Source organism: Tachyglossus aculeatus, chromosome 10, assembly GCF_015852505.1.
Source record: "Tachyglossus aculeatus isolate mTacAcu1 chromosome 10, mTacAcu1.pri, whole genome shotgun sequence".
Lineage (NCBI taxonomy): Eukaryota > Metazoa > Chordata > Mammalia > Monotremata > Tachyglossidae > Tachyglossus > Tachyglossus aculeatus.
Window position 1 is genome coordinate 55,948,105 of NC_052075.1, and position 22,696 is coordinate 55,970,800.

Here is a 22,696-nt window from a genome sequence, read left to right on the forward strand (position 1 = left end):
TCTTGGCCTAGGTGGCAGTGCCTGGAGCCTGGAGCCTGGTGAGGTCACAGTGGTCCTGTCTCCGGGGAGGTGGGGGCACAGATTGGAGCCACCCCTCAGGGTTCTCCCGTTGCCAGGGACAGACGCTGGCATTAGGCTGAGCAGCAGGAGTTGGTCGAGGGAGATGTCTTTGGTAAGTCCACCCTACGGCCCCGGGCCTGTGCAGACAGAACTCCCCTGAACTCTCTCTCAGATTCATTCATTCATTCAATTGTACTTATTGAGCGCTTACTGCAGGCAAAGCATTGTACTAAGCGTTTGGGAGAGTACAATACAACAACACACAGACACATTCCCCGCCCACAATGAGCTCACAGTCTAGAGGGGGAGGGGAGGGAGCTCAGATGGGGTTGAAACCAAATGCTCTGTCTTCACCACTCCAGGGGAGATCCAGATTTTGGGCCAAGGGAAGTGAATTTGAACTCTTACCCTTACTGGTAAGGGTTTTTTAGACTGTGAGTCCACTGTTGGGTAGGGACTGTCTCTATACGTTGCCAACTTGTACTTCCCAAGCTCTTAGCACAGTGCTCTGCACACAGTAAGTGCTCAATAAATACGATTGATTGATTGATTGATTGGTCAACACCTCTGAAAAAGGGACTGGAATTTTTGGATCCATTTCTCGGTCCCTTATCTGGGCAGTTGATGAGATCCCTTGACCCATGAGAAGCAGCGTGGCTCAGTGGAAAGAGCCTGGGCTTTGAAGTCAGAGGTCATGGGTTCAAATCCCAGCTCCACCAATTGTCAGCTGTGTGACTTTGGGCAAGTCACTTGACTTCTCTGGGCCTCAGTTCCCTTGTCTGTAAAATGGGGGTGAAGACTGTGAGCCCCCCGTGGGACAACCTAATCACCTTGTAACCTCCCCAGTACTTAGAACGGTGCTTTGCACGTAGCAATTAAAAAATGCCATTATTATTATTATTATTACCATGTGCATAATAATAATAATAATGGCATTTCTTAAGCACTTACAATGTGCCAGGCACTGTTCTAAGTGCTGGGTAGGTACAAGATAATCAGGTAGACAAGACTCCTGTGATCTGGCTGTTTGCCCAGGGAGCTGGGTTTTTGGTGTGGGGTCTGAGACAGTTTCTAGAGGGTGTAATTTATTTATTTATATTAATGTCTGCCTCCCATTCTAGGCTGAAAGCTCAATGCAGGGAGGGAATGTGTCCTTTATATTGTTATATCGTACTTTTGCAAGGGCTTAGTGCAGTGTTCTGCCCACAGTAAGTGCTCAGTAAATACAGTTGACTATATTATTATTATACTTACAGATTAAAGGAATGACACATTCCTTGCCCACAAGGAACTTATACTCCATGAGGAGAGACGAACATAAAAAAAATACTTTCGGCTAGAGAGGTCAAGAGAAATATCTACGAGTTCTGAGGAAGGGTATAAATAAGTTCACAAGTGCTAGAGTTAACTGGTGGGTTTGTGTGACCTGAGCTGACTGAAACTGAATGACCTGGAGATCTCCTTCTTCCTTCCCTGCCCCTCCCCTGCATCCTCTTTGCCCCCTGACCCCACGTCCTCCATCCCCCAGCAGTGTGAGGAGGTGAAGCCTGCTGTTCGGCAACACGGGGAGAAACTGAGGTGCAGCAAGGAAGAGCTCAACCAGATGAATCGAACCATCCAGAGACTCTCTGCAGAGTACCGCAATGCCAGAAACCAGGTACTCAGGGGCTGCTGGGAGCTCCACTTTGCTCTTCCCTCTCTGACCCATGGATGATCCGGGACCCCCTTCCCACCCAGCCTCTGTGTTTTGGGAAACTGAGGTTCCGAGAAATGTCAGGTTGCCAGACAAAGGCACAGCACTATCCCCACAAATAATTACTCTGATAAGGCTCAATTCGGCTCCTTCCCTCCTCCACACTCATTCATTCATTCATTCATTCATTCATTCATGTTTATTGAGTGCTTAATAATAAATAAAGATGGTATTTGTTAAGTGCTTACTATGTGCAAAACACTGCTCTAAGCTCTGGGGGGGATACAAGTTGATCAAGTTGTCCCATGTGGGGATCACAATCTTAATCCCCATTTTACAGATGAGGTAGCTGAGGTACAGAGAAGTGAAGTGACTTGCCTAAAGTCACACAGCTGACAAGTAATAATAATAATAATAATGGCATTTATTAAGCACTTACTATGTGCAAAGCACTGTTCTAAGCGCTGGGGAGGTTACAAGGTGATCAGGTTGTCCCTTGGGGGCCTCACAGTCTTAATCCCCGTTTTACAGATGAGGTAACTGAGGCCCAGAGAAGTGAAGTGACTTGCCCAAGGTCACACAGCTGACAAGTGGTGGGGCCAGGGCTTGAACCCATGACCTCTGACTCCAAAGCCCGGGCTCTTTCCACTGAGCCAAGCTGCTTCTCTAGTGACGGACAAGTGACGTAGCTGGGATTAGAACCCATGAGCTCTAACTCCCAAGCCCGTGCTCTTTCCATTGAGCCACGCTGCTTCTTGCTGCTTACTATGTGCAGAGCACTGTACTAAGCGCTTAGGAGAATACAACAATAAACAGACACATTCCCTGCCCACAGTGAGCTTACAGTCTAGAGTGGGGGAGAAAGACATCAATTCAAATAAATAAATTACAGATATATATGTAAGTTCTGTGAAGCTGGGATGGGGAAGAAAAAAGGAAGCAACGCGCAGAAGGGAGTGGGTGAAGAGGAAAGGAGGGCTTAGTTTGGGAATTAATCAATCAATCATATCCATTGAGCGCTTACTGTGTGCAGAGCACTGTACTAAGCACTTGGGAAGTACAAGTTGGCAACATATAGAGACAGTCCCTACCCAACAGTGGGCTCACAGTCCAGAAGAACTGTGAAGGCCTCAGGGCACTGTACTAATCGCTTGGGAGAGTACAATACAACAATATAATACTATAACTACTAATAGAATACTTTCTATTCTATTTATTTTATTTTGTTAGTATGTTTGGTTTTGTTCTCTGTCTCCCCCTTTCAGACTGTGAGCCCACTGTTGGGTAGGGACTGTCTCTATATGTTGCCAACTTGTACTTCCCAAGCGCTTAGTACAGTGCTCCACACACAGTAAGCGCTCAATAAATACGATTGATTGATTGATTGATTGATAACAACGTAACAGTATAGTATAGTAATAAAAAAATACATTATACATCATCTGGAGCTCTGGACAGCCTGTCCATTGGTCAGCCATGGGCGAAGATCAACTCCAAATCCAACATGCTAGAGGTCGAGAGGTCGGCAGCAACATGAATAAGATCAAGGTACAGTGAGACAGCATTAGAGGAGTGATGTGTGCGGGCCGGGTTGTAATAGGAGAGCAGCAAGGTGAGATAAGAGCGGGCAAGGTGATGGACTGCTTTAAAACCAATAGTGAGGAGTTTCTGTTTGATGTGGAGGTGGATGGGCAACCACTGGAGGTTCTTAAGGAGAGGGGAAACATGGACTGAACGTTTTTGTTCCCACCTTGTCTCTGCAGATGGGCAGGCCGGAGTTGACCGAAGCCCAGGTGGAACATCAGGGCAAGGTCTCCCTGAGGAATGCCCACACCAAGCTGGCTGGACTGGCAGAAGCCCTGCAGAAGGCCAAGCGGGACATGGCCTGCCTGCTTAAAGAGTACCAGGAAATCATAAACTCCAAGCTGGGACTGGACATCGCGATGGCCACCTACCAGCTGCTGGAGGATGAGGAGAGCCTGTGAGTCTGGGAGCCCGGCAGGGCCAGGAATGGTGTCTACCACCCCATCCCCTCTGGGCTCCGCCTTTACTGTTAAATCAATCATTCAATTTTTTTTTTTTGGAGTGCTTACTACATGCAGACCACTGGACTAAGCACTTGGGAGATTACAACAGAATGGTTGTTGAAGTTTCTAGATGAGGATATTGCTCAGAATCTGAGGAATCTGGGTTGTGTAGACCCGTGCAAAGGAGTTTTAATTGCTGACAGACCCCAGTCTCTGGAACCTTGACTTCCAGGATGCTGCGTTCACCAGATCCTAGGAGTGATTTCTGGCTGTTTCCAAGTAATAGTAGTAGTGGTAGTAGTAGCCATAGTGATAGTAGTAGTTATAATAATAATCATAATGATGGCATTTATTAAGCACTTACTTTGTACAAAGCACTGTTCTAAGCACTGGGGAGGTTACAAGGTGATCAGGTTGTCCCACTGGGGGCTCACAGTCTTAATCCCCATTTTCCAGATGAGGTAACTGAGGCGCAGAGAAGTTAAGTGACTTGCCCAAAGTCACACAGCTGACAATTAGTGGAGTGGGATTGGAACCCATGACTTCTGACTCTAAAGCCCAGGCTCTTTCCACTGAGCCATGCTGCTTCTCAAGTTATAGTCATGCAGCATGGCCTAGTGGCTAGAGCAAAGGCCTGGGATTCAGAGGGTCATGGGATTTTTACCCTGGCTCCACCACTTGTCTGCTGTGTGACCTGGGGCATGTCATTTCACTTCTCTGTCAGTTACCTCAGCTGTAAAATGGGGATTGAGACTGTGAGCCCCATGTGGGACAGGAACTGTGTACAACATGATTTGCTTGTTTCCACACCGGCCTTAGTACGGTGCCTGGCACATAATAAGCGCTTAACAAGTACAATTATTATTCTTAGTGGACACGTTCCCTGTCCATAATGAGTTTACAGTTTAGAGGGCGAGAGAGACATCAATATAAATGAATAAATAATTAACTTAAAACTTCTGAGAGATGGGAAATGGAGGGCTCCACCCCACCCTGTCTCTCTCTGATCATGGGCAGCAGTGTATTCTAGTGGAAAGAACTCAGGCCTGCGAGAGTGAGGACCTGGGTTCTAATTCATCTCTGCCATTCTCCTGCTGTGTGATCTTGTTTAAGTCACTTAACTTCGCCATACCTCAGGTTCCTCGTTTGTAAAATAGGGATTCGGTACACCAATTTTCCCTTCCATTTAGACTGAGCCGCACATGGGACTTGATTATCTTGTATCTACCCCAGCATTTAGTACAGTGCTTGGCACAGTAAGAAATAGTACAATTATTAATTAATTGTCCTTAGGACAATGCAAGGTGGGAGAATCCACCAGCAATACTCAGGGTGGAGACAAGGAAGGGTCCCACTACCTCCATTCACATATTCCTGGGCTGATGATTGATATTTTTAGAGGTGGGGCTTCTGGTGTAGCATTCTGATGAAAACATGGTTAGAGGCAGATCAGAAACCAGAGATGGGAATAATGGGAAATAGCTCCCCAAAGATGTCCAGCTGTCCTTTGGGGAGTCAGGCCCTTCCCTTCTGAGGCTAGAGCCAAAGGAAATAAATCTCCATTGCAGCAGGAGGGACTGAGGTTAGACAGCAGGGAGAACTTCTGAACGAGGTCATCCAGAAGTTGTGGCTTCTCCACCTCTAGGAATCTTCAAAGGAAGAGGAAACACCTAGGATATGGTGACCTCTGTGGCCCTTCTAGCCTGTGGACTCTAAGGTTTCTTATAGGGGAAGAACTCACTCACCTTCTTCCCCCCCAACAGGCAGAGTGAAGGCAGTGGTGCTGAGAACATTTGTAAGTAGTTCTTTCATTCAATCGTATTTATTCACTCATTCAGTCGTATGAATGCTTACTGTGTGCAGAGCACTGTACTAAGCGCTTGGGAAAGTACAATACAACAATAACACAATAAACAGTGACATTCCCTGCCCATAACGAGCTCACAGTCTAGAGTTGGGGAGACAGACATCAGTACAAATAAAATTACAGGTACATACATAAGTGCTTTGGGGCTGGGACGGGGGAAGAGTAAAGGGATGAGGGCTTACTATGTGCAGAACACTGTACTAAGCACTTGGGAGAGTACAGTTCATATGGAAGGACTTCAAGACTGGGCTAGGATTCATTCATTCATTCAATCGTACTTATTCAATGCTTATTATGTGTAGAGCACTTTATTAAGTGTTTGGGAGAGCGCAGTACAACAATAAGCAGACACATTCCCTGCCCACAATGTGCTCAGAGGCCTCTCTGGGGGTGGGGGAGGGTGTTTCCTCCGCCTGACCCGCTGTGACCTGGCCCCCATGTCTGTCTCTCCCAGCCATGAGCCGTTCCAGAGGCAGGGAGGTCCGCAGAAGTCTTCCATCTTCCAGCTTTGGAGTCCAGTACAGGAGCGGCAGCGGCTGCAGCTCTGGAACCCCGTGTGGACCTGGATCTTGCCGCCGCCTTGGCCGGCGCTGTTAGATGCCCCCCTCACCTCCGCCATCCCCCCCACCCCCAGGGCTGCCACCCCACCCTTCCCCACGTCTCACCCACAGGGCAGCCCTATCAGACTCCCGCACCCTCCTCTCCCTGCCTCTAGCAGCCTTACCAGTAAACCACTTTCCCCATCAAAACTACTCCAGGTGTCTCACTTGATTCCTTCTTGCCCTGCCAGCAGAAATGAGGGGATCTCCCTGCACCCTACCCCCACTCCCCAAGGTCACCCCCTCCTAACCCTTAGAGCTGGAAGGGGCCCCAAGAGGTCAGGTCATCTGCCTGCCTCTGGGGCCTCTGCCCCCTGCCCAAGGAGTGTGGGGATAGAGGCTTGCTTTGGAGCCCAGTGCTAAGGCTCTCAGGAGTCTAACTGCAGTTCCTCCTGCTGCAGCTCAGTGCTCTGGTCATTTCCTCCTCCTGCCCTCCTCCAGCACAAGGTGGGTGTGTGGCCACTTCCAGGTCCTGTCTCCCCCAGCAAACCGGCAGCACATTGAGGATTGCCTCCTTCTTCTCTGTGCTCTCCCAGTGACCAGTCAGTGCCCAGTCACTGCTGGTTGAAGCTGGTGACTCAGTCATGAGTATCCCACCAAAAGAAGCCATCCAGCCCCCATCTATGGGCTGAGCTGTCCACCTGTTCCAGACAGGCTGCTGACCCCATGTCTTTCTCATTGGTCTCATGTCCTCCCTTGAGAGAGATGTACCTGTATCTCCTCCTTGGCCAAGCCTATTGAAAGTCTAACATGAATCCCTACCACTGCAGAGTGAGTCCAGGCTCAGGACAAACACCGAGGAATGCAAATCCAGTTTGGTCCCTGCCTTTTATGGGGAACTGCAGAGAGTCCTGAGAAGAGTGACAAACTCGTTGAAAGGATTGGAAAATTGGCCCTCAGAGGAAAGATGACAGGAATCGGGGTGTGGAGTTCAGAGAAGGGAAGGCTAAGCATTCTGAATCATTGTCTCTAAGCCTCTGATGGGTTTTTATGAGGTGGATGCTGACCAGTTGTTCCCCATGTCCCCAGGGGACCTGATGACCTCTCATTGCAGCAAGGAGGAACTGGGGTAGACATAAAGGAGAACTTCCTGGCTCTGAGAGGGACTTGGTGCTGAAACCCATTACTGAAGGAGACAGCTTCCATCCATGGCAATCTTTATTCATTCATTCAGTCAGTCATATTTATTGAGCACTGACTGTGTGCAAAGCACCATACTAAGCACTTGAGAGAGGACAATACAACAGTGTAATAGTTCAACTATTACAATAGTACAATAGTACAGTCTTTAGGGGTCGAGCTGATCCTGTTCTCTTCTGGATGATTCAACTGTTCACCTGGAGGCAGAGGGCTGGACCAGATGACCTCTTGAGATCTCCTCCAGCTTTGGCGACCCTCTCACTCCCTCTTCTTCCCCTCACACTCCCCTCCTATTTCTTTGTGGGAACAGAACATGTCTATCAACTCTGTTCTATTTTACGCTCCCACGTGCTTAGTACAGTGCTCTGCACACAGGAAAGGCTCAGTAGATCATTATTATTATTACTACTACTACTACTAATAAGAATGGTATTTGTTAAGTGTTTACTATGTGTCAAGCACTGTACTAAGCACTGGGGTAGATACAAGCAAATTGGGTTGGACACCATCCCTGTCCCACGTGAGGCTCCCATTCTTAATCCCCATTTTACAAATGAGGTAACTGAGGCCCAGAGAAGTGAACTGATTTGCCCAAAGTCACCCAGCAGACAAGTGGCGGAGCCAGGATTAGCACCTATGACCTTCTGATTCTCAGGCCTGTGCTCTATCCACTACACCATGCTGCTTCTTAAATTGATTGATTGATTGATTGATTGAATATATAACTATCCTCCTGGCTCAGACAAGATGCCACTTCACAGGGGAGTGCATGATTAAAAAGCCAATGTGGGACTGTCTCACCAGACTGTGAACACACATGGATTTGCTGCTAGCAATGTTTGGCACTGTCTTCTCTTTAGCCTCCTTGCCTCATAATCCTTCAATCAATCAATCAATCAATGGTATATACTATGTGCAGAGCACTGTACTAAGCGTTTGGGAGAGTACAATATAATAGAATCAATGGACAAGTTCCCTTCCCATAACAAGCTTACAGTCTACAGAGAGCTTAAAGTCTATTCTTCCCATCAGTGAGTAGATTGTATAATAATAATAATAATGGCATTTATTAAGCACTTACTATGTGCAAAGCACTGTTCTAAGCGCTGGGGAGGTTACAAGGTGATCAGGTTGTCCCACAGGGGGCTAACAGTCTTAATCCCCATTTTACAGATGAGTTGACTGAGGCACAGAAAAGTTAAATGACTTTCCCAAAGTCACACAGCTGACAATTGGCAGAGCCGGAATTTGAACCCATGACTTCTGACTCCAAAGCCCGTGGTATTTTCCACTGAGCCACGCTGGTATTGAGTGCCTGCTGTGTGCAGAACACTACTAAGCACCAAAGAGAGTACAATACAATGATAATTGTTGTACTGGGGATACAACTGTGGAATCCCCAGCTTCTGCTCCTCCTTTCTGGACTGTGCTGGTCTACCTGGGGTGATGAACTTCCCAGGTTTTGTTTGGGATAATGATCATGATGGTATCTGTTAAGCGCTTACTATGTGCCAAGTACTTTTCTAAGTGCTGAGGTAGATTCGAGGTTATCAGGTTGTCCCACGTGGGGCTCATGGTCTTAATCCCCATTTTACAGATGAGGTAACTGAGGCACAGAGACGTTAAGTGTCATCCAAAGTCACACAGCTGAGAAGTGGTGGAGACGGGATTAGAACCCACAACCTCTGACTCCCAAGCCCGTGCTCTTTCCACTGTCACACTGCTTCTCATGCAACATTGTCTGAGGCATTATTTTGCTGAATACTTAAATCTATCAATCAATGGTATTTATTGAGTGCTTGTGTTACAGAGCATTCATTCATTCATTCAATTGTATTTATTGAGCTCTTACTGTGTGCAGAGCACTGTACTAAGTGCTTGGGAGAGTACAATGCAACAGAATTAGTAGACATGTTCCCTGACCATAACGAGCTTATGGTCTAGAGACAAGCTTAGAACATTTCCTCTATCCCCCTTGCTTTAAGTTTCTCAGTTTCACCAATGCTATTTGTTGAGTGCCCGCCCAATGCTGTGTACTGTACTAAGCTCTTGGGGGATTTCAACACACTGCGCAGCAGCTGTTTGGGTATAATAACAATAATAATAATAATGGCATTTATTAAGCGCTTACTATGTGCAAAGCACTGTTCTAAGCGTGGGGGAGGTTACAAGGTGATCAGATTGTCCCACGGGGGGCTCACAGTCTTAATCCCCATTTTACAGATGAGGGAACTGAGGCCCAGAGAAGTGAAGTGACTTGCCCAAAGTCACACAGCTGGCAATTGGCAGAGTCGGGATTTGAACCCATGACCGCTGACTCCAAAGCCCGTGCTCTTTCCACTGAGCCACTCTGCTTCTCTTGACCCAATTATCTCTTGGGTATCCCGCTGTGGTCCATTCTCCTCTCATGTCTCAGCCAGAGCACTGGTTGGCAGTGAACAAGTTTGGTCTGTTTCCCCCATCTAGCTGAAGACACTGGTCAAGAAACAGCCTAGTCTAGGGGGTAGATCCCAGGCCCGTTAGTCATAGGACTTGGGTTCTAATCCCACTCCACCACTCATCTGTTGAGTGACTTTGGGCAAGTCACTTCACTTCTCTGTGTTTCAGTTACCTCTTCTGTAAAATGGGGATTAAGACTGTGACCCCAAGTGGGACAGGGACTGTGTCCAATTTGATTAGCTTGTATCTACTCCAGCACTTAGTACAGCACTTGGCACTTAGTAAGCACTTAACAAATACCATTCCAAGAGATCTGGGTCGTGCCTCTATCACTGCCTCATCCTTAGACTGCCCGCAGTTTTACCACTGAAGAATGGGGACAAGCTTTCTGACTCACAGGGTGGGGGATAGATGAAAAAATGTGACACATTGAGAACTTTGGGATCTTGCCAAGGAAGGTCAACTGGGAAGGGGAATCAGCCTGACTCACTTGGTACCAGGGACCTGGAGTCACTACCTAATACTAATAATTATGGTATTTGTTAAGTGCTTACTAGATGCCAAGTGCTGCACTAAGCACTGGAGTAGATACAAAAGAAACAGGTCAGATGCAGTCCCTGTCCCATTTTGGGGAAACTGAGGCTCAGGGAAGAGAACTAATTTGCCCAAGTTCACACAGCGAGTGGCAAGTGGCTGAGGTGGGATTAAAACTGAGGTCCTCTGATTCCCAGGCCCATGATCTTTCCACTAGGCCACACTCCCTTTCCTCCCCACCCATTCGCTCTGCTCATTCCCTCCCGGGTCAGATTCTCCCAGTGATATTCAGATATTTGGCTCTTTTGACTCTTTCAGCAGACAGAGGTGCATGACAGGGTTGAGAAGCGGTATGGCCCAGTGGAAAGAGCCTAGGCCTGGGGGTCAGAAGACCTGGGTTCTAATCCCCATTCTGCCAGTTACCTGCTGTGTGACCTTAAGCATGACACTTAAACTCCTCTGGACCTCAGTTTCCTCATTTGTTAAATGGGGATTAAATATCTATCCTCCCTTCTTCCCTGAGCCAACAATTACTCTCCCTCATTTCAGAGCCTCAATGAAGGCACATCTCTTCCAAGAGGCCTTCCTTGACTAAGCCTCCCTTTCCTCTTCTCCTACTCCCTTCTCTGTAGCCCTGACTTGCTCCCTTTATCATCCTCCATCCCAGCTCCATAGCACTTATGTCCATATCTGTCATTTATTTATATTAATATCTGCCTCCCTCTCTAGACTGTAAGCTTGTCGTGGGCAGGGAATGTGTCTCTTCTTTGTTATACTGTACTCTCCCAAGTGCTTAGTCCAGTGCTCTGCACACAGTAAGCACTCAATAAATATGGTTCAGGGAAAGCAGCATAGCTTAGGGGAAAGAGCACGGGCTTGGGAGTCTGAGGTCATGGGTTCTAATCCCAGCTCTGCCGCTTGTCAGCTGTGTGACTTTGGGCAAGTCACTTAATTTCTCTGTGCCTCAGTTACCTCATCTGCAAAATGGGGATTAAGACTGTGAGCCCCAAGTGGGACAACCAGGTTACCTTGTAACGACTCCAGTGCTTAGAACAGTGTTTGGCACATAATAAGCACTTAACAGATATCATTATTATTATTATGATTGACTAACTGATGACTTAGACTGTGAACTCCATGTGGGACAGGGACTGAGTCCAATCTGATTAGCTTGTAACTACCTCAGCACTTAGAACAGAACTTGACACATTAAGTGCTTAACAAATACCATAATTATTATTATTATAGAGTTGGCACCTCAGGTCTGCCCTCAATTCTGGGATATCACTCATAGTGATAGCTTACCTAGTGATGTCATACACAATGCTACTGATTCCCAGAAGCTTCTCTCCAGGAAGCTTCACCCAGTGGCTTGGCATTTTGACATTACCCTCTCCGAGGCTGGGAAGAGGTAGTCTTGGCCTTGTTCTGACCTGGCTGTAAATTCACCCAACTCTAACTTTACCTCACCTCCCTCGCCTCCAATCCCTTGCTTATGCTGTGCCCCAGCCTGGGATTCCCTCCTTCCTCAAATCAGTCAAAGTCAAAGCTTGCTCCACATTCAAAGCCCTCCAAAAACCCCATCTCCTCCGGGGACACTTCCCCAATTAACTCCCAACAACCCACGCCATGGAAACCTCCCAGGCATTTCTATCAATCCATAGTATTTAGTCAATACTTACTCGGTGCCTAGCAGTGTACTAAGCATTTGGGAGTACAGTAGAATTCATAGACATGATCCCTGGCCTCTAAGAAGGTCATGGGTTTTAATCCTGGCTCGGCCACTTGTCTGCTGTGTGACCTTGGGCAAGTCATTTAACTTTTCTGTGTCTTAGTTACCAAATCTGTAAAATGGGGATTGAGACTGTGAGTCCCACTTGGGGCAAGAGACCCGATTTGCTTGTATCCAGCCAGAGCTTAGTCCAGTGCCTGGCACATAGTACTAATGGTGTCCATGGTCACGCAGCAGACAAATGGCAGAGCTGGGATTAGAACTCACATCCTCTGACTCCAAAGCCCATGCTCTTGCCACTAGGCCTTTATTGTACCCCTTGCTGGGTGACCTTGGAGAGTTGGTTCCCCTCTCTGGGCCCTGGGGTTACTTGAAGGTGTCACAGTGCCCCCCATCTTCAGGCTCAGCTCCAAAATGACCGTCCCACCCAAACTCTGCAGAGGCTGCAGACTCAGTCTGGCCTAGTGGATAGTCAGTCAATCATATTTACTAAGCACTTAACATGCGCAGAGCACTTTACTCAACACTCGGGAGAATATACTAAAATAATAAACAGACACATTCGTTGCCCACAATGAGCTCAGAGCTTGGACCTGGGATTCAGAAAGACCTGGGTTCTAATCCCTGCTCTGCCACTTGTCTGCTGCATTGATCATGGACAAGTTGCTTCACTTTTCTTTACCCCAGTTACCTCATCTGGAAAATGAGGATTAAGACTGTGAGCCCCATGTGGGACATAGACTGTGTCCAACCTGATTAGCTTGTATCTACCCCAATGCTTAGAACTGTGCCTGGCACAGAGTAAGCACTTAACCAGTAACATGTTTTGTTTTTTTTTAAAGGACTCACAAGGCAGAAGACTAGCGTTGAATAGCTACCACAGTTTATTGGGAACACAGAATTAAGCAAAGGCAATCCAGCTACGGGGAAAGGGGGAGGTGGGGGTGAGCAAGCTCTGGGTCCACTGCAGGACTGAATGCTGAAGTGGGTGGGAGGTGTCTGGCTGAAGATCCCCTCCCACCTCCCCTCTGGGTCTTCCAGAAGAGAGGGGGCTGTCTACTCCCAAAAACCCAGCGGCAGGGAGCGGGACACAGCTGGCCACCAGCTAGAGTGGAGCCTTGGGAGGTCAACCGATCCAGCCCCCAATCAATTGTGTTTATTGGGCACTTACTGGGTGCAGAACACTGCACTAAGCATTCGGGAAAGTAAAATGCAACAGAGTGGGTAGACGTTCCCTGCCCACAATGAGCTTTCAGGCTAGAGGGTAAACAGGTGAACAGTCCCTCAGGGGCGGGATTTGCTCCAGACACAGGGAGTGCGAGCGTGGCGAAGGGGAGACAAGAGGTGCAGGGAGTGGGAGTGAGGGGGTCTAGCACTTTCTACAGGTGCTGACGCATGAGCCCACCCCATAGGAGCTGATTCCACAGGAGCCGACCCCACCGGAGCCAAGGCCACAGGAACCAGCGCTAAAGGAGGTGACCGAGGGTCCGCAGGGTCCGCAGGGTCCGCAGGGGACGCAGGGGCCACCGGTGCTCACGACCAGGTTCCCGCTGCAGGGAGCACTGCAGACACCGCCAGTGACCGGCCGGGCCCCAGTTGTGCACAAGTCACCGCACACAACGCCTCCTCGAGAGCTGCTCACACCTGCAGGTTGTGGGGAGACAAGAGGAGCCAGGATCAGACATCGCGGTCCTCCCCAGGGCCGGGAATAATAATGATGGCATTTATTAAGTGCTTACTATGTGCAAAGCACTGTTCTAAGTGCTGGGGTGGATACAAGGTGATCCGGTTGTCCCAAGTGGGGCTCACAGTCTTAATCCTCATTTTATAGATGAGGTAACTGAGGCTCAGAGAAGTTAAGTGACTTGCCCAAAGTCACACAGCTGACAAGTGGCGGAGCTGGGATTAGAACCCAAGACGTCCGACTCCCAAGCCCGGGCTCTTTCCACAGAGCCACACTGGGAATGTCATGCGGAGCTGGTGGGGAGGAAGCATGGATGGGAAAGGGGTGATACTTACAGACATTCACGGCTCCGACACCTTCACACAGCCTGCCACGAGGGAAGAAAGGGAGAGATGTTATTCATTCATTCAGTTGTATTTATTGAGCACTTACTGAGTACTAAGCACTTGGAAGAGTATAATACAACAATAAATAGACACATTCCCTACCCACAATAAGCTTACAGTCTAGGGTGGGGGAGATACCAGAAGGTGTTACTTGACAGCGGGATTTGCTGCCAGGGGAGTGAAGGAGGGGCCAGATCTGTCCATATCGGTCATTTTTGAATTTATATTAATGTATGGCTCCTCTCTAGACTGTAAGCTCATTGTGGGCAGGGAATGTTTCTGTTCTATTATTCTATTGTATTCTCCCAAACCTTATTACAGTGCTCTCAACAGAGAAAGCGCTCAAGAAATACAATTGACTGGCTGACTGACTGATCTCCAGGTGTGGAGGGTATATAATTCAGAATTACTCTTCAGACTCCCTGAGTTCCCTGGAAGGGCTGTGTGATCTCGGGTCAAGAAGGGCAAAATGAGTCTGAGGGCTGTGTGACTTCAGGCAGCTCCCTCAACCTCTCTGGGCTCTTGGTCTCCATCCATTGCACAAGAAAGAAATACCCTGAACTCCCTTCACTCAGTCAAAATTATTGAGCACTTACTGCTGTGCAGAGCACTGTACTAAGCATTGGAAGAGTACAATATAACAGTTGGTAGACACATTCCTTGCCCACAATGAGCTTACAATCTAGAGGGTAGCCTAGACTGGAGCCTGCCATCCTTTCTCCCTTGGGGCAAAGATATTTCTATTGAGATAATCCTTCCAGGAGTGACATTTAGAGCAAGCTGGGGGCCTCTTGGAGCAATGAGAAAGGAGGGATAGGGGAGAGGTGGACACTGGCCTCTTCCCCCCAGCTTTGCCTCATTCAGCCTGAAAGGACCTGGCTGAGTGTGGAGTCACTCTATAATGCCTGGCTGCTGAGGAAAGTCTGTGTCTCACCCATCAAGGATGAGGGTACTTTTAGTCAGAATCACAAACCCTGAAGGACTGTGGTTTAGAGGAGGGAGAGGGGAGGAAGAGAGTCAGATTGCTGGACCAGAGTGAAAAACTCTGGACTGTGGGATCCAAAATCTGAAAGAAATCAGGTGGTGGCCTTTCAAAGAGAAATCAGACAGCAGACTGTACAAAAGAAGTAGAGTGCCCCTTCCTCATTCTTCAGTCCTTACTATTGATGGGTGGGGTGGGGGGTGAGGTGGGGAGGAGGGCTTCCCCTGGACTCTGAGTCAGGGGGCTAGTAAAGGGGACAGAGCTGGAGAGAAGAGTGGGGGTCAGGGCTCTTGCAAATAAAAGGATTGAAGGATCTGGGGGGAAATCCCCTTATGGAGGGTGGGTGGGAGAGAGCTCACTCACCTGCACTCCTCGCCCTCCAGCAGCCGCCGGTAGGTAGCAATCTCGATGTCCAGCCCCAGCTTGGAGTTCATGACCTCCTGGTACTCCTTCACCAGGCAGGCCATGTCCTGCTTGGCCTTCAGCAGAGCATCCTCCAGCCCAGCCAGCTTGCACTTGGCGTCACTGACGGCCGCCTCACCCTGCTGCTCTGACTCGGTCACGGCTGCCTCCAGCTTGGCGTTCTGTGGGGGTGGGGGCAGGAGGAGGGGAGAGGGTTTGTACCAGGGAAAAGTAGAATCCTGGGGTTTCCTAGATGGAGTTTCTGATTTGGAGTGGGCTCCTCCTCCCCACCCCGCTCCCCTCAGCTCCAGGTTGACTCGATTGTGGTACACACAACCCATGACCCTCCGGGGCCCCCTGGGTAATAATAATAATGATGATGGCATTTATTAAGTGCTTACTATGTGCAAAGCACTGTTCTAAGTGCTGGGGAGGTTACAAGGTGATCAGGTTGTCCCACAGGGGGCTCACAGTCTTAGTCCCCATTTTACAGATGAGGTAACTGAGGCGCAGAGAAGTTAAGTGACTTGCCCAAAGTCACACAGCTGACAATTGGCAGAACTGGGGTTTGAACCCATGACCTCTGACTCCAAAGCCCGTGCTCTTTCCACTGAGCCACGCTGCTTCTTGAGCCACGCTGCTTCTCACCCTCCATATGCCCCCAACCCCTAGCTACTCACCCCCAGCACCCCTGCTCCTCTGGAGGGTCACAAACTCTCCCTAGGGGAGTGTCCTGGGCTGGGGGAACCAGAGACTTGGATTTGAGCCCCGGTTCTGACCCTGATGCTGAGTGACCTTGGGCTGATCCCTCCACCTCTCTGGGCTTAGGGGTTTCCATCTATGCAGAGGGGTGACCATGGCACCAGGGACATACTGGGAGATGGGGAGGGAGTCTGGGGGGGCCGGCATTCCCAGGACTAGTGCACGCTCACAGCTGAGCTGGCAGCGCCAGGCCCAGTGGCCCAGCCACCCAAACTCCGGCACCAGCCGTACCTGGCACTTGGCGTTCTCCACCTCGGCCGTCAGCCGCTGGATCATGCGGTTAAGCTCGTTGATCTCTTCCTTCGTGCGGCGCAGGTTCTCTCCATGCCGGATCACCGTGGCCTTCATCTCCTCACACTGAGACCAGGGGGAACAGGCATGGAGATTCAAGCGGGCTTAGCCACCTACCCTACCCCGTCATCTGAGGGGCCCTGAAAGTCCTAAGAGTCACCCACCACTTCCACCAACAGCCAGAGGAAATCTCCAGAAGCCCAGGTTGGGCAAGTGTTCTGGGGGGTGTAATATCACTTGGGAGAGGGACTAAGGTCCGGGAGGATCAAACAGTGGTATTTTTTGAGTGCTTTCTATGTGCAGAGCACTGTACTAAGCGCTTGAGAGAGAACAATATGGTAGAATTAGCAGACACATTCCCTGTTCACTTTCCCCATTCCCTCCTCTGGAGCAGTCCATACCAGCAACTTGACCGAGCAGGCCCAAGTGCCCCAGTGGCTTCTAGGTAGTCTGACCCTGCCCAGCTCTCCCTCTGCTGCCAAAATCTGTTGTGGGTTCCCCCTCCCCCAACTTGGCCCTTCCCAGAACGTGGGACGCCCAGCAAGGGCAGGGGGCCGGGATGGGATCCCCGGTTCAGGACCCTCTGGACGATCCAGACCCCTGGCTCTGACTCACCTTGCTGCGATACCAGGACTCGGCCTCGGCCCGGCTGCGGCTGGCGATGTCGTCATATTGAGCCTTGATCTCGGCGATGACGCAGTCCATGTTCAGCTCCCGGCTGTTGTCCATCTTGACGATGACTGAGGTGTCTGAGATGTGGCTCTGGAGGACGCGGACCTCCTGCAGACAACGGAGGGGGTGAGGTTAGAGTGGGCCATGGGGTTGGCAGAGACCTCAAGGGTCATGGGGGCCAGCTTCTTGCCTCCATGCTGGGCTCTATCTACCTAAGGCTAGTGTTCATTCCCATTTGAAGACTGAAGGAGATAGAGTTACCCTTCTCCTCCGCCACCTAATCTTTTCTCTCCAATCAGCATGAACCCTTCCCATATCTTGGAAGAAGTAGGGCTCTCTCAACACCCAGTCTCTCTACCAACACCTCTCTCTCTAACCCTCTAACCCTAGCCCCACTTGCTCTCTTTGCTCTCCCTAGCACAGGCAGAGGGGGGCTTCAAAGGCAGATGATTTCAAGATCCCCCTCAGCCATCCACCCCATTGCAGAATTCCTCTGTCGGGAAGTTCTAACTTGTATCTAACCCTACTGTCTCATGCTACAGATGCTCTCCATTTCCCCCTGTTCTGTCCTTCTCAGGGACCTTGGGTCACTCCCCTATACAAAGTGATTTCTCCCAAGGTTGCAAGTTTCCTCAATTGAATTCTCCCCTTGTCTTACCTCCTCATACAGTGCCCGCAGGAAGTTGATCTCCTCTGTGAGGGACTCCACGTTGCCCTCAAGGTCAGACTTGCGCAGGTAGGCGGAATCCACATCCTGTTGGGGAGCAGGAAAGAGGGGGAATAGGAGACATTGAGAGGTTCTGTCTTCCAATCAACCGCCCCCTTCCACTCTGCCTGCTCCCCCCACCAAACCAGTCTCCCCATCTAGCCTTAAGGAAAAAGGGCAGGGAAAGGTGCCCCCCTTCTAGGCTCACTGCCCTGGGGCCTCTATGACTAGTCCATCATGGACCCTGGACAGACACTCACCTGCTTGAGTGCCACAAACTCGTTCTCAGCCGTGGCCCTAAGGGAGACTTCCTCTTCAAACCTGGGCACAGAACACGGGAGGATGGGGAAGATGGTGAGGAGGGGACATGTGGGCAACTCTCAATTCCATGACAATCCTTCCGCATCTAAACACTTACTTACATCTAGACTGTACCCTCATTGTGGGCTGGGAACGTGTCTACCAACCCTCTTGTACTGTACTCTCCCAGAAGCTTAGTACAGTGCTCTACACATGGTAAGCACTCAATAAATACAATTCCTTGATCAGGACTTTCATCCCGCCCCCCTCTGCCCAACGTACTGCTGAGAGGGGGTCCCCCTGAAGGTAAGGAATTAAGGGGCCAGGCTCAGCTGATTCTGGGGCTAGCGTGGCTTCCCTCCATTCAGCAGGTCTGGAAAATTCTGAGGGCTGGGGCTACTGGGTGGAGCCTCCTCCAGGGAATGCTTTGGGGATTGGGTGATGTTCCTAAACGACATCATGAAAGGAGTAGGGCCAAGGACGGGCTTGAGGTTCTTCTATTTCCCCTCCATGTCCCTCTTCAGCTCTTTAGCTTCACCTAAGTCTTTGGTCATTCAGACCTCCCCTCCATATAGCACTTCTGTACACATCTTTTGAGAAGCAGTGTTGTTCAGTGAAAAGAGCACAGACCTGGGAGCCAGAAGACCTGGGTTCTAGTCCTTACTCTGCCACAGGTCTTCTGTGTGACCTTGGTTTTCTATGCCTCAATTACCTCATCTGAAAAATGGGGATGAAGACTGAGTCCCATGTGGTGCATGGACTGTGTTCAATGTGATAAGTTTATATCTACTGCAGTGCTTAGTTCTAGAGGATAGTAAAAGGGTAAGAGAAGGGGAGTTACAATGAAATAACCAAGGAGCAGGGAACATTCGCTCCATTGAAGGGAAGACTGAGGGGTGGCTGACTTTGAGGCTTACTCCACCTCCAGCGAAGCAGCATGGCCTACTGGATAGAGCACAGGCTTGAAAGTCAGAGGACCTGGGTTCTAATCCCAGTTCCACCACTTGCCTGCCATGTGACCTTGGGCAAGGCACTTCTCTGTGCCTCACTTTCCTCAACTGTAAAATGGGATGAAATACCTGTTCTCCTTCCTATTTAGAATGGAAGCTAAGGACTGTGTCTGACCTGATTAGTTTGTCTCTACTCCAGCACTTGGAACAGCGCTTGACACATACCAAGCGCTTAACGAATATCATTAAAAAAAGCCAGAAGATCAAAATCACAGTGACCTCAGGGTTATTCCATCCAGCCCTCTGCCTCCACATAGCCCTTTTCTGACAGCTGGGACCCTCTTCAGAGACTCAGGAATCACCCTTTCTAATGCCACTTCCCCCACTCCTGTTCAGAAGTCTAGCCTAAATTCTTAGTCTAACCTAAATCTAGCCTAGATCCTTCCCACTGCAATCAGATTCCAGTTACCCCCCCCGACCCCCGCACCATCACTCACTTCTTCTTGAAGCCCTCCAGCACCTCCTGCACGTGATAGAGCTCGGACTCGAGCCGGCCGCGGTCGGCCTCTACGCACTCCAGCTCGCGCTTCAGCGTCTCGATGTAGCCGTCGAACAGCGGCTCCAGGTTGCTCTCGCAGCATTTGCGGTTCTGGTAGAACTGCCACTTGGTCTCCAGCAGCTTGTTCTGCTGCTCCAGGAACCGAACCTGTTAGGAGGAACCAGGGACTGTCCACTTCTGGCTTCTGGTTGCCATCCCGGGTGACCCACCCACGGGGGGCAATGGCGACCACCCCTCACACATCCCGGGACCCGTCCCCTGTGGCTTCCATGACCCTCCACACATCCCTCCGCCTCTCCCTCGAGGTAATGGGGTTGACAAGGGCAGCAGCTCGTGCCCACCGGGGCCAGCAGAGAGAGCCCACCAGGGGCAGCAGCTAACGCCACCAGGGGCAGAGGCCAGCGCCCACCAGGGCCAACAGTGAGCGACCATCATGGGCAGAAGTGGGTGCCCACAATGGGTGGTAGCGAGCTCTCAGCATGGACAGCAGCCAGCACCCATTAGGGCCAGCAATGAGCGACCACCCTGGGCAGCAGCGAGCGCCCACCAGGGACAGCCACGAGTGACCGCCAGGGTCAGAATGAGGACCTACAATGGGCAGTAGCGAGTGCCCACCGAGGACAGTAGCGAACGCCCACCAGGACTGGAGCGAGTGCCTACCAGGGGCCTGCAGTGAGGGCCCATCGGGGCAGTAGTGAGCCCCCACCAGTGGGCATCAATGGGCACCAGCGAGTGCCCACCAGGAGGCATAAATGGGCACCACCAGGGGGCAAAAATGACACCCACCATGGGGCATAAGTGGGCACCCGCCACGGGTAGAGGTGAGCTCCCACTGGGCATTACACCTCACTCTTTGTTTGGGAAGCTACAGCTGAAGCATGAACCCCGATCCCAGCTCACAACAAGATGCAGGGTGAGACGGAGGGGCTGCAGTTGGAGGGAGGGGGCTCAGCCCACATGCACAGCCCCCCGAGACTGCTGCCACCCCCCACCAGCACCTGCTCCGGGACCCCGGCCCCTGAACCCCGGGTGTCCAGTTACATAACCCCCCGGGGCCACGCCCCATGGGGGAGGGGCTATCCAGGCCCTTGGCTGGAGCCGTGAGACAGATAATAATAATAATGATAATGGTATTTGTTCAGCGCTTACTATGTGCCAAGCACTCTTCTAAAAATAATAATAATAATAATAATGGTATTTGTTAAGTGCTTACCTATGTGCCAAGCACTGTTCTAAGCGCTGGAGTAATCTGGCTGTCCTAATGGGGCTCACAGTTGTAATCCCCATTTTACGGATGAGGCAACTGAAGCACAGAGAAGTGAAGTGGCTTGCTTCACAAGCACTCACAGCAGACAAGTGGCGGAACCAAGAATAGAACCCACATCCGCAGACTTTCAAGCCCATGCTCTTTCCACTAAACAACACTGCTTCTATGTGCTGGGTAGAATCCCCCTGCCTCCTCATTGTTCTGAATTTTCCCCTCACCCCTCTGGGGAGCGTGACTAAACCCCCACAGCTGGAGTTTGGGGAAGGGGCAAAGGGAGCAGAATCCCGGGTCCCAGGGGAGACCCCACCATCCACCTTGTCAATGAAGGCGGCGAACTTGTTGTTGAGAAACTTGATCTGCTCCTTCTCCTCCTGCTTCACACACTGGGCATTGGCGTCGATCTCCAGGTTGAGCGGGGCCAGCAGGCTCTCGTTGACCGACACGCTGGTGATGCAGGGCGGGCTGGGCCCGCACACGCCACCCGAGCGGTAGCCGAAGCTGCGGCCGTAGCCAGCACGGTAGCCTCCGCAGAAGCCGCCCAGGCTGCGGCTGCCGAAGCCGGTCAGTCCTCGGTAGCAGGAGACCCCGCGATAGGGAGCGGCGCTGATGCAGCAGCGGCCTGGTCGTGGACCACAGGCCGAGACGCAGCTGAAGGCTCTCGGGCCTCCGAATCCAGATCCGCAGGACATCGTGAGTGAGAGAAGCCGGGAGATGCAGGAGGAAAGAAGACACCTGAGTGGATGAGATGTCGATGGCTGTAATGTCCCCGGCCACTTCTCTGGCTCCTTTTATTCTCCCCTGGTGAGCTGGGCTGGGCCAAGCTGGAGTGCCCCGCACAATTTCTTCTTTATGGGCTTGGGCTCTGAGCTGCCCACTCCTCCTCCATTAAAGAGCTTTATAGTGGGCTCCGCCGAGAGTCACCTCTGTATAAAGATCTCTGCATGGCACTTTTCATCTTCAAAGTGCTTAGCCAGCAGAGACACCAAAAGTTGTCCAACTGCCTGGGACACTGCAGTTAGAGGGGGAGGTTGAGCCTGCCGTATGGGACAGAGATCAGGGGCGGCATAGGAGGGGGGCCTCCATGGGAGACTCTGCTGAGCTGTTTTGGTTCCTGACACCCAGCACCCCTTCTCTGCACCCCCCTTCCATTCCCTCACACCCCACTCCCACATTCTCAGGCTCCTCATCTCTGGGGGACCATCTGTCTCTTGCTGGTTGGGTGCCAAGGCAAAGCCACAGCTGCATCCTGGCCCTTCCTCCTCCTCCCCCTGCATCTTCCCCTCATTTCATTAATTGGGCCCATTTCTATTATAACTGGGGTCTCCCAGGATGACAGAATGGGACCAAGAAGCAGAACTGCCCTTGTTGTTATGCCTTGTCTGGCAGGGCTGCAACAAAAGCCACAAGCCACAGATAGAACAGAGCTCCCATCACAAACCGTTCACAGGCACTTGTATACACACACACGCACACATGCACAGCTCCCATCTCAAATGGCTCACAAGTGTGCATGCATGTACACACACACACACACACACACACACACACACACACACACACACACACACAATGTTCCTCTCCAGGCAAGATTGGAGCAGCCAGCTCTGGGGAATGGAGGCCAGGATCTGAGTACAACAGGGAAGA

The 22,696-nt window shown here is 50.6% G+C and overlaps 2 protein-coding genes across 4 annotated transcripts; one reads left to right on the top strand and one right to left on the bottom strand.

The window, feature by feature from the left end:
* Positions 1–100: 100 nt before the first annotated feature.
* Positions 101–6,384, top strand: LOC119933010 (keratin, type II microfibrillar, component 7C-like). 3 transcript variants are annotated; one of them, XM_038752168.1, is made up of 5 exons: positions 101–172; positions 1,589–1,717; positions 3,517–3,734; positions 5,544–5,575; positions 6,102–6,384. In XM_038752168.1, the coding sequence occupies exons 1-5, from the start codon at positions 164–166 to the stop codon at positions 6,242–6,244; spliced, it is 531 nt and encodes a 176-aa protein (XP_038608096.1). In that variant the 5' UTR covers positions 101–163; the 3' UTR covers positions 6,245–6,384. The 3 variants fall into 3 exon arrangements, with proteins under 3 accessions (XP_038608096.1, XP_038608097.1, XP_038608098.1); XM_038752169.1 differs by having other exon boundaries at positions 132–172; positions 1,592–1,717; XM_038752170.1 differs by lacking the exon at positions 101–172 and adding an exon at positions 397–476.
* A 7,076-nt stretch (positions 6,385–13,460) lies between these two features.
* Positions 13,461–21,741, bottom strand: LOC119933078 (keratin, type II cuticular Hb1-like). Its single transcript, XM_038752348.1, has 9 exons — positions 21,367–21,741; positions 19,724–19,932; positions 18,237–18,297; positions 17,929–18,024; positions 17,214–17,378; positions 16,539–16,664; positions 15,507–15,727; positions 14,111–14,142; positions 13,461–13,735 (listed from the first exon to the last, which is right to left on the bottom strand). The coding sequence occupies exons 1-9, from the start codon at positions 21,739–21,741 to the stop codon at positions 13,461–13,463; spliced, it is 1,560 nt and encodes a 519-aa protein (XP_038608276.1).
* Positions 21,742–22,696: the final 955 nt, after the last annotated feature.

Coding starts and splice junctions, on each gene's coding strand:
- LOC119933010 (XM_038752168.1), top strand. Junction 1,718..3,516: donor ACCGCAATGCCAGAAACCAG/GTACTCAGGGGC, acceptor TTGTCTCTGCAG/ATGGGCAGGCCGGAGTTGAC. Junction 3,735..5,543: donor CTGGAGGATGAGGAGAGCCT/GTGAGTCTGGGA, acceptor CCCCCCCAACAG/GCAGAGTGAAGGCAGTGGTG.
- LOC119933078 (XM_038752348.1), bottom strand. CDS start 21,741: ATGTCCTGCGGATCTGGATTCGGAGGCCCGAGAGCCTTCAGCTGCGTC. Junction 19,933..21,366: donor TCGCCGCCTTCATTGACAAG/GTGGATGGTGGG, acceptor TCCTCCTAACAG/GTTCGGTTCCTGGAGCAGCA. Junction 18,025..18,236: donor AGTTTGTGGCACTCAAGCAG/GTGAGTGTCTGT, acceptor GCTCCCCAACAG/GATGTGGATTCCGCCTACCT.